The following is a 10,927-nucleotide window of genomic DNA, read 5'->3' as shown; positions in this document are numbered from 1 at the left end:
ACGACACACAGTACACAAAGTGCTGCCTGACTAAAGTTCCAATAGTTGGGGTGGCACAGTGGTTCCCAGGTTCAATTCCTGCCTCGGGTGACTATCTGCGTGGAGTTTGCATGTTCTCCCAGTGTCTGCGTGGGTTTCCTCCCACAGTCCAAAGACATGCAAGTCAGGTGAATTGACCATGCTAAATTGCCTCTAGTGTTAGGTGCATTAGTCAGAGGGAAATGGGACTGGGTGGGTGACTCTTCGGAGGGTCGGTGTGGACTTGTTGGGCCAAAGGGCTGGTTTCCACACTGTAGGGAATCTAATCTACAGCTGAAGCAGGACTTCAATACTTGCACTCACATCATCCTTTAATAAAGGCTAATATTCTATTAATCTTCCTAATAGCTTGCTGCAACTGCAGGTTAGCCTTCCGTGACTTATTCATGAGGATATCTGGGGCCCTTTACCAACCCTTTACCATTTGAGAGATACTCTGTATATCTGTTCCTCTTATCAAAGTTGCCAACCTCACATCTTTCCATTTTATTTTGTTCCCACCTGTTCAATGTTTAAATCATTGAAATTATTGAGATGCCTGGTTCATATTACTTCTTGCTATTTAGCACAGAAACAACAAGAGAAAGCTTCTTATGCTTGTCAGCAATCCTCAGTCAAGGGCAAGGGCCTTTGCTCAGGGTATTTCCAGCAGACCAGACCCTGGCTGGGGCACTGAAGAGTCAAGATTCTCTCCAGATAAACAACTAGGAGCCCAATATCCCACCGCCAATCTAAGCTCTTTCTGTCCAATTGGAGGCTGATTTCCTTCTAAGATAAGAGGTAGGTATTACATGAGATGAAAGGGGTGGGTACAGCTTTTATTTATGGTGCAGAAAGAAGATGTTCCAAGTTCAGAGGGATGCAGGGTTAGTCATCAGAAGTCACATGACACCAGGTTATAGTCCAACAGGTTTATTTGAAATCACAAGCTTTTGAAGCACTTCACCAGATAAAGGAGCAGCACTCCAAAAGGTGGGATTTCAAATAAATCTGTTGAACTATAACCTGGTGACGTGTGGCTGCTGACTTTGTCCATCCCAGTCCAACATCAGCACCTCCACATCAGGGTTAGTAGTGTTGGTGGGTGACAGTGAGTGAAGGAAGCTGCAACAGCTAGAGTGGTACAGCACAAGTGTTTATGGGATGAGGCTGCAGTAGCAAAGATAGAGATAAATGAAAGTGAAGTATTGGAGAGAAAATAAATGGCATCTATGCTGGCATAGAGTAGGACATGGAACTTCTTCCTACATTATGCATTCTTCCAGATGGTTGAGACTGCTTTAACTGGGTGACAATTTTGGATTAGGCTTGCTTGGTCTGATGTTGAGGCCTCCACTCCTGAGGAAAGAGGACATTCTGTCTGCATCAATCCGTCCAGTAGGATCTCCAGCACCCAACCCACACGCCAGAGCACCAATTTTATTTTTACTTCTTGTCTGTCATATCCAGGCAAATGTCACAAACTGTACATGGCAGCACCAGACTGATGGCACGTGTCCAGCAATATAACCGGCTTTCAAAGATGGTGCAGACACAAAAGGTACGGTGAGTTCTGTGATATCCACCGAGTGGCGAGCTGTTCTAGGAATGGTGCATGATACGATAAGGCAGAAACTGGACAAGAGCGATGTCATGGGGTGGGGGAGGGATTTAGAGAACTCGCCAGGCCCCATGGCGATATGGCCTCCAAAATTTGATGCAACATGGACTTGGCCAAGTGTTAGAGTCAGCCTGACCATTCTTTTGAAAATAACATTTAATTATGCCAGCACAGTTCAAACGCTGACTCATGATGAATATCATGTAACTTGATATGGAGAGGAAAGGATAAAAGGGCTGGGTGTGATCTGGCCACAGGGTTATAAAGAACCACGGGGATAAATGTGGGGTAATAGTTTGGCATTGTGGCTCTGAGGCATTTGATGGCATTAGGAGACATGAGTCAGCATGGATGGGAATGGATATATGAAGGGGGATACAAGAAGGGGGCATATGAGAAGGAATGCATAGAAACATAGAAGATAGATGCATAAGTAGGCCTTTCAGCCCTTTGACCCTGCATCACCATCAGGGTTGATCAAGCAATTTCAGTTTCCCACTCCTTTCTCTCCATACCCTTAATCCCTTTAGCTGCAAGGTCACGTCCAGCTCCCTCTTGAATATAGATTGTGAACTAGCCCCAACAACTTTCTGTGGTAGAGAATTACAAAAGTTCACAATTCAATGAAGAAATTCTTCCTCATCTCAGTCCTAAATGGCTTACCCCTTACTCTTTGACTGTGACAGCTTGTTCTTTCCCAACATGAAGAACAGCCTTCCCACATCTAGCCTGTCCTAACCCATCAGGATTTTAGATGCTTCTCTGAGATTCCACCTCCCACCACCACTATCCCCACCCACCCCCTCATTCTTCTAATTTCCAGTGAGTACAAGCCCAGATGGTCCAGACATTCTTCATATGTCAGTCCTGTCATCCCAGGAATCAGTCTGATAAACTTTCGCTGGACTCCCTCAATAACAAGATTATCCTCCCTCAGACAAGGATTTCTATGTTTTGATATAGGAAGCAGGGAAATGTTCCATCTCTTGGCTCACAACCAGGAATTAAAAATCAGGGCCCTAGGTTTACACCATTGTAAACTTGCAAATAGAGTAAAAATAAGATAAATATTATTCCAAAATGTTGTCTTGGTGTCAGACGGTGGAAGCCTGCAACACAGATTGGATATAAACTCCAGAATAAGACAATAATGCAGCACTTGGAGTATGAGATCTTCTTTATCCCATCAGCTAGATGTAAATGGCACTCTGAAAAGAGGAGCAGGAGTTTCTTCCTATGCCCTAGCCAACCTTTAGGCCTGATTAAGATCAAAGCCTCCCCCAAGTTCCAAAGACATTTTCCAATAACAATTTCTTACATCTGCTATATTTTGCTTCTTAAAACTAAAAGTATAACTTATTTTAGAAAGGAAAGAAAGAACTACAGGAAAAAGATCTCTAAAAATCAATTATAAAGTTGCTTAATTTATACCATGTACTTTAATTAGCAAGTTGCCATCATTTCAAACATATTACCAGAAGCCTTTTCACCAGCTAACATTAGTCAGTGGGAAACGTTCCCAAGATGTCATGCTGTCACAAAGCTAATCCCTTTCTTTCCTAAAAGCTGTTCCTTGGCTCAAGGAGACTCTGTCCTTGACCTTTTTCAGAGGTGTAATAAACCGGGGCAGGCTGCGATCAGTCTGTTTTGGTCCAGAGATTAAAAGGATTTTGAGAGGCATTTTCTTTATATGTAAACAGATGAGACTTCAGGCCAAAGTGGTCATGTTTTAGAAATGACCTGTATAATGAAAGGGGAGTGGTCAGCTCTCTTGCTGAGCTGCACAGTTTTAGTTCAGTCTGACCTGATGCGAAGTTCAACAGGGAGCTGTGTGGAAACTCTCTCTCTGCCCTTCACCTTCAACCTGTAAGCATGACAGTGGTTTTTAAAGGGCGTTTGCTTATTGGGACTGTTATGTATATTCGGAACAGCATAATTAAGTCTACCTGGATAGATTGAGTTTTGTAGGGGTTCTTTATTCTGTTCTTTGTGTTTCATTATGTAATTTTGGGAATACATTTTTGTCTGTTTTAACCTAGCTAACTTAATACGGGTAATTTTCACTGTACACTTACAGAAACAAATTGCAACATTATGGTCTGAGCTGCCTGCTTAAGAATGATTTGAGTGGTCTGGCTTAGTCCATAACAACGCGCACAGTATTTAATTATTCTATCTAAGCAAGGCCATGTAATAACAAAGGTCCTACTTTCGTTAAACCTCAAAACAGTGTTGATGTTTTTCAAAGTTCCATTTGTCGTAGTTTCCTTCATGGGTGCAATTCAGAAGTCATGCCGATTTTAAAAATATGCCTACTTAGCGTAGGTTGAAGATACATTCACAGTCATGCACATACTAGACTTACTATAAGCTTGAGTGCAAAAGCACAAATAATCAATGTAATATGCATTAAAGAAACAGTAAAAATTATATTTTCAGGGTACAAGGATAGAGTGGTCCATCAGAGTGAGTTTGAAGAAGGCATGTTAGGCAGCATGTGTATCACCATTCTTCAAACTAGCTTCCTGTGTACTGCATCTGAATACCTGGGCGGTACGGTGGCATAGTGGTGATCAATTTGTAATTTTTATTAATGACTTAGATGAGGGAGTCGAAGGGTAGCATGTGTATCACCATTCTTCAAACTAGCTTCCTGTGTACTGCATCTGAATACCTGGGCGGTACGGTGGCATAGTGGTGATCAACACTGCTGCCTCATAGCACCAGTGATCCAGGTTCAATTCCAGCCTTGGATGCTGTCTGTGTGGAGTTTGCACATTTGCTCTATGTCTGTGTAGATTTCTGCTGGGTGCTCCAGTTTCTCCAATGGTCCAAAGATGTGCAGGTTAAGTTGGACATCATGGCGTTACAGTGGTTGGCACTGCTGCCTCACGGTGCCAGGCTACTGGGTTCGGATCCAGCCTTGAATGCTGTTGGTGTGCACTTTGCACCCATGCCTGCGTGGGTTTCTGCCAGGTGCTCCAGTTTTCTCTCTCAGTTCACAGATGTGCAGGTTAGGTGAGTTAGCCATCAAAAACGTAGGGTTATAGGATAGGGCAAGTTTCGGGGCAGGGGGCTGCTTTTTGGACAGTTGGTCTCTTTCCGCACTGTAGCAATTCTATATCATTCTAATTTCTTTTTGCAGATGACTGACAGTACAGACCTGATCTGTAAAAAAGGTTTTTCACAGGAGCTACATGGTGCTTCGAATTTAACTGAGGATTAAAGATCTCCTCAGTGATGTCAAGCCTTGGCACAGAGCTCTTCTGGACCTCAGCCCTTGTGTGCAGTGAAAAGATGGCCATGGCTGAGACACTCAGTTCCTTATCAATAATCCCAGCAACTGCAGAAAAGTTCATTAAAATTTGATCAGGGCAGGTATTACACTCAATAGTCATGCTAGACCCAACCTAGTCCCATTTCACCTGGCCAACCTCTCAGGGAATTCTGGCACCTTGGAATAAAAATTCAACCTCTCAGGCCAGTTTTATATAGATTGGGTTTAGCAAACCAGAAAATGCCCCATCTCTGAGCTCCTGTCTTAGGAGTGAAAAACATTATTTTACAGTCTTGGCTCAGAAAACATCATGTGCGTCTGTAATGGTAGTAAACCTCTGTAAAACTACAGAAGACAATGACACTGTATAGTTAAACTAATGTGAATTACAAACAGCATGGATGAATTCAACATTATTTATTGGTTTGCTTATTCCATTTTCCAATATTTGCTCCAAAGTTAAGGTAGACAAATAGAAGGAATACCCTCTTAATTTACACAACAGCATAATGCAGAACTTAGATGCTTGTTAGTTTCACATTAGCCTGTAATTACAAGGACACCTGATGATGTTACTCTTCAAAAGGTACAGAAGTCCTCAAAGACAGGTGAGGGGGGGGCAACCTGTATCAGAGTGTTACTGACTCTCTTGTTCGAATTTCCTTTTGTTAATCAATTTCTTTAACTGTTTGGCAACAGCTTTGGGATTTTTGTAGATCATCTGTCTGTCTGCTCCTTTCATTTTGATCCATTTGGCTGTGGGATAACCTTGTGAAATGAACTGTTGCTGAAAATGGGTCACAACCTACAGTAAATGTTAAAAGGAAATACAAAGTTAAACAAAGACTAACCATCACCAACACTGGGAAATCAAAATGATGAACTGGATTATGAAAGCAATATTTAAGCTAATATGAAACTACAGTTAAGGAAGCCACTTTGCAAACTCATTTACACCATTTTCTAAAGTTGTTGCTGCTCCTTCACAGAAATCATGAGACATAATCACGCTGTATTATTTTCTTTCAAGTTGGTAGCACAGCTGTTGAAGTAGCTAGACCCACAGCAATCCTTATTACTGCATTGTAATGTTAGAGAAATTACACAAAGTTTACTCACTCTTGCATGTGCAAAACACCACCTACTATAAGATAGTCAAAAGGCCATTTAAGTTTTTCCACTCTATGACTCTATTAGCATGTATCAGTTAGTATTGGAGTTGTACTGTTGAAAATTCCGTAAGTGACCTGATCAGACATACTTGGAATTTGAAAAGCAATGGAACTTGCTTTTGACCAGTGAGTACGGGCTCTTAAGTTAGGTGTCATTTATGAAAACCAAAATGAAATTATTATTTCTGGGGAGTTCAAAAACTCGATGCCACAATAATTGAAACTAGTTCTGTTAGACTAAAACTATGACATAAGTAAGACGAATCACTGATTGAGCTAAAACAAATGCTGCAATCATGAACTCCTGATTAAGGAGAACTGGTGACTGAGTTAGAAGGATGTGAGTCACATACCAATAGTTAAGAACAGAACACAGTAACGGTGAGGTTTGAGTAAAGGACCTATAAAGAGGTCAGTGCAAACAACCTTCAGCAGAACTCAAGAACTCAAAACTATAAGCAGCAGGACCTTGCCAGTTCTCCATGAACAACAGTATCGTGACCTGACTGGTCTAAGTATATTGGTAGAGTGTAATGATCTATGCCTGTATTAGGTGAATAAAACCATAAACTAATCAAACCTTTGTGTGGTTCAGACAGATCAATATTCCATCCAAGACCCATAGTGGGCCAAGGACAAGTACTGCCCAGGACTTTAAAGGTTGAAAGAGTAGCACACTTCCCCATTTGCACAATTAAGTAAGAATTCATGACAATGGCAAGGCGGCGAGTTCTACTGCAAGTTCAACCGAAACTTCAGCACAGGTCTACTGCAAAAATAATGTTGCATGGATTGAAAAATGCCAGTCAAAGAGTGTGGTGTTAGAAAAGCACAGCTGGTCAGGCAGCAGCTGAGGGGCAAGAGAGTCGACATTTCGGGCATAAGCCCTTAATCAGGAATCTTCCTCAGATGAAGATTCCTCGGATGAAGATTCCTGACGAAGGGCTTATGCCTGAAACATCGACTCTCCTGCTCCTTGGATGCTTCCTGACCAGCTGTGCTTTTCTAGCACCACACTTTTCAACACTGATCTCCAGCATCTGCATCACTTCCTCCTCCTTGAAAAATGTCAGGCATTTTTGAAAAGGTGAAGGCTACATTAACCAATAACAGCCTGTGCTTGCAGCTCTGAACTGTAAACAAGTATTTAAACCAGTCATCAATGCGAATTACATCCTGCTCTGGACGACAAACCCAAAATACAGACCCCAATTGAGTGTTTTCCTAAACACTCCTGAAAATTCCTGAAGAAGGGCTTATGCCCGAAACGTCGATTCTCCTGTTCCCTGGATGCTGCCTGACCTGCTGCGCTTTTCCAGCAACACATTTTCAGCTCTGTTTTCCTAAACACTAAACATCAGAAGGGGACAGTGAACCCTTGTGTATTTAATGGCTCTCAAATACTTCAAGACAAATGTCCAAAATAGTCATAGACAGAACAAATTTTATACTGACCACAACCTATTAACTGAAACAAACCAAACAATTGCAGATGAAGGAGACTGAAACAAACAAAAACAGAAATTGCTGGAGAAACTTAGCAGGTCTGGCAGCATCTGTGGAGAAAAAACAGAGTTAATATTTCAAGTCCTGTGACCCTTTCTTCGAACAGTTCCTGAAAAATATTTAGCCTTTTTAACAATATGAGAATGAATCTCATTCATGTTTTTCTGTGGGGAAGTATCCGAAGTGACCTTGGATCAAATGTATTTATACACTTTTTTTACTTTCAAGTCAAAAGTGTGTTTTAATAAAAAAACTGCTCGAGTGAAAAAAAATCTTCAAATGTGAATTCAGTGACCACCTTGCAAATTCCTGTGTAAGGCCATGGAACTTTTCAGGAAAGCTGCAAACAGGGAATTAGAATTAGAATCCCTACAGTGTGAAAACAGGCCCTTTGGCCCAACAAGTCCACACCGACCCTCCGAAGAGTATCCTACCCAAATCCATTACTCTACATTTACCCCTGACTAATACACCTAACATACATATCCCTGAACACTATGGGCAATTTAGCATGGCCAATTCACCTAACCTGCACATCTTTGGATTGTGGGAGGAAGTGAGGACTGCAGATGCTGGAAACCAGAGTTGAGAAGTGTGGTGCTGGAAAAACACAGCAGGCCAGGCAGCATCTGAGGAGCAGGAGAATTGACGTTTCAGGCATAAGCCCTTCTTCAGGAATGAGGCAGTGCTGCCTGGCTTGCTGTGTTTTTCCAGCACCACACTTCTCAACTCAATTGTGGGAGGAAACCGGAGCACCCGGAGAAAACTCACACTGACACGGGAAGAATGTGCAAACCCACACAGACAATGGCCTGAGGCTGGAATCAAACCTGGGCCTATGGTGCAGTGAGGCAGCAGTGCTAACCACTGAGCTACCCTATAAACTTGAGAAGGGGGTTGACAATTAGTAGAAAACTATTTCTTGGAGATGTTTGATTTTTGAATATACAAAAAACCCAGTTAAAAACTGATAGCAACAGTCTGTGTATGTTAGTGGTCACCTATCCTAATGTGTACACCAGTGTTCATAGAACCTCACACAATGTGCAAGCAGGCTACTCAGCCCATCAAGCTAATTTGACCCACCAGAGAGCATCCCACGTAGACCCAGCCCCCTACTTATCCTATTCCTGTAACCCTGCATTTCCCATGGCTAACCTGCCCAACCTACACATCTCTGGACACAATGGGCAATTTAGCATGGATAATACAACTAACCTGTACATCTTTGTGACTGTGGGAGTAAACTGAAGCAACCGGACGAAACCCATGCAGCCATGGGGAGAATGTGCAAACTCCACATAGTCACCTGAGGCTGCATTTAATCCAGGTACATGGCAATATGATGCAACTGTGCTCATCACTGAGCCACTGTACCACCCTTAGCTGAGGGTTGCAGCTTTGAAAACAGCCCTTGCATTGCAGTAAAACAAAGGAAAGTATTGTTTTGCTCTGAATGCTGGAATTCAGTTATTATTAAAAGGAATCAGAACAACAGAATTTCTTCCAACAACAGGAACTGCTAAACCCACTGCTCAACTACCGACACCAGTGGTAACCAGTCAGGGACATGGAGTAATAGCAAAGCTCAACTGAGACTGGTGCACATATTCTTTCAAACTTCTTTTATTGTATATATTTATTGAAAAAGATTTTCCTCTTTTTACAAAAAAAACCACAAACCAAAAAAAAGAAAAACAAAGTTATAAAAGTACAAAGGTACAGAAAGGTTGCAATATATATGGCACTATTATGTTATATTACAATAATGTTAACAATAAACTGCCTACTATTCCCCAGATTTTAGTCAACTCTTATTTGCTTAATCCAAACTAACATAAACTTTATAAATAAAATAACACTAAATTAAATTGCAATCCACCAAAATTAAAGTACACTAAATGGTACTATATTACATTATTCCACTCACTGTACTTCCATCAAGGCTCCTGTCCATGGGGGCTAGTTATTATACCTGTATTTCCTCGGCCTCCCCACTCCCTCGGGCCCCCAGACCACCATATACCCCTCGAAGCTATATAAAGGCCCTTATCAACACCACCCACAAATTCATGTCTATATAATTTATAAAGGGCTACAATGTCATTAAAACTTCTCCCTTCCGTGTCAGGTAAATTTGAGGAAAGACATTCTGGCTATTGAGGGAGTGCAGCGTAGGTTCACGAGGTTAATTCCTGGAATGACGGGACTACCTTACGCTGAAAGACTGGAGCGACTGGGCCGGTATACTCTTGAGTTGAGAAGACTGAGAGGGGATCTGATTGAGACATATAAGATTATTAAAGGATTGGACACTCTGGCGGCAAGAAACATGTTTCTGCTGATGGGTGAGTGCCAAACCAGAGGACACAGCTTAAAAATACGGGGTAGACCATTTAGGACAGAGATGAGGAGAAACATCTTCACCCAGAGAGTGGTGGCTGTGTGGAATGCTCTGCCCCAGAGGGCAGTGGAGGCCCAGTCTCTGGATTCATTTAAGAAAGAGTTGGATAGAGCTCTCAAGGATAGTGGAATCAAGGGTTATGGAGATAAGGCAGGAACAGGATACTGATTAAGGATGATCAGCCATGATCATGTTGAATGGTGGTACAGGCTCGAAGGGCAGAATGGCCTACTTCTGCACCTATTGTCTATTGTCGTGCTCCATCACAAGTCTGCATCACTCTACAAGACCTGACGGCTTTTCTGATATCCAATTCATTCGGATATTTTTCCTCACACAGTACATCAGAATATTGAATAATCTCCTCTTGTTTACATCCAAAGAGGGAAGATTCAGTAGTCCTAAGAGGAGGGATACCGGATCCCCTTAATATCCATTCCCAAAGACCCCTCCAGTTCACTCACTATAGCCTCCCAATCCACGTGGATCTTGTGACAGGACCAGAGGCAATGTGTAAGTAAGGGTGGCAGCACTGTTTTTACATTTGGGACATTTCACGGCAGATTCTTTCTTGGACTTTGCTAGTCTCTCTGGCGCCATATGGGCCCTATGGAGGATCTTCAATTGCATCGCTTGTGCCCTATTGTTTTTTAAAATCTTCTTTACATTCTCCCATATATTGTCCCACGTTTCTGATGAGATTTCTTCCCCTATTTCGTGATTCCATATCTCATGGAGTCTCGAGCAGCAGCTAAGGTAAGACAGTTTGTTTTAAAATTACTTACCGGTAGCGGGCAGCGGTGTTTTTTTCTCTCTTTACAGAAAGAGCGGGAGCAGTAGGGGGAAGTGACGAAGACCAGAGGGGCAGCCGGGAAGGAAAGCAGTGAGTATAAATGCTCACTCTTCGACGCCAACGGTCACTTTGAGTG

The 10,927-nt window shown here is 42.2% G+C and overlaps 1 protein-coding gene across 4 annotated transcripts in view; it reads right to left on the bottom strand.

The window, feature by feature from the left end:
• Positions 1 to 5,318: 5,318 nt before the first annotated feature.
• The window catches only part of si:dkey-122a22.2, a 218,872-nt gene continuing 213,263 nt past the window's right edge, over positions 5,319 to 10,927 (bottom strand). For 2 of the 4 annotated variants that reach the window (XM_043688407.1, XM_043688409.1), the window contains one exon: positions 5,319 to 5,721. In XM_043688407.1, the coding sequence (XP_043544342.1) occupies positions 5,554 to 5,721 (168 nt within the window). In that variant the 3' untranslated portion in view covers positions 5,319 to 5,553. The remainder of the gene's footprint in view (positions 5,722 to 10,927) is intronic. The other 2 variants (XM_043688410.1, XM_043688411.1) reach the window with 1 other exon arrangement.

This window comes from Chiloscyllium plagiosum, chromosome 4 (assembly GCF_004010195.1).
Source record: "Chiloscyllium plagiosum isolate BGI_BamShark_2017 chromosome 4, ASM401019v2, whole genome shotgun sequence".
In the NCBI taxonomy this organism is placed as follows: Eukaryota; Metazoa; Chordata; class Chondrichthyes; order Orectolobiformes; family Hemiscylliidae; genus Chiloscyllium; species Chiloscyllium plagiosum.
This window is presented reverse-complemented; position numbering and strand designations above follow the sequence as displayed.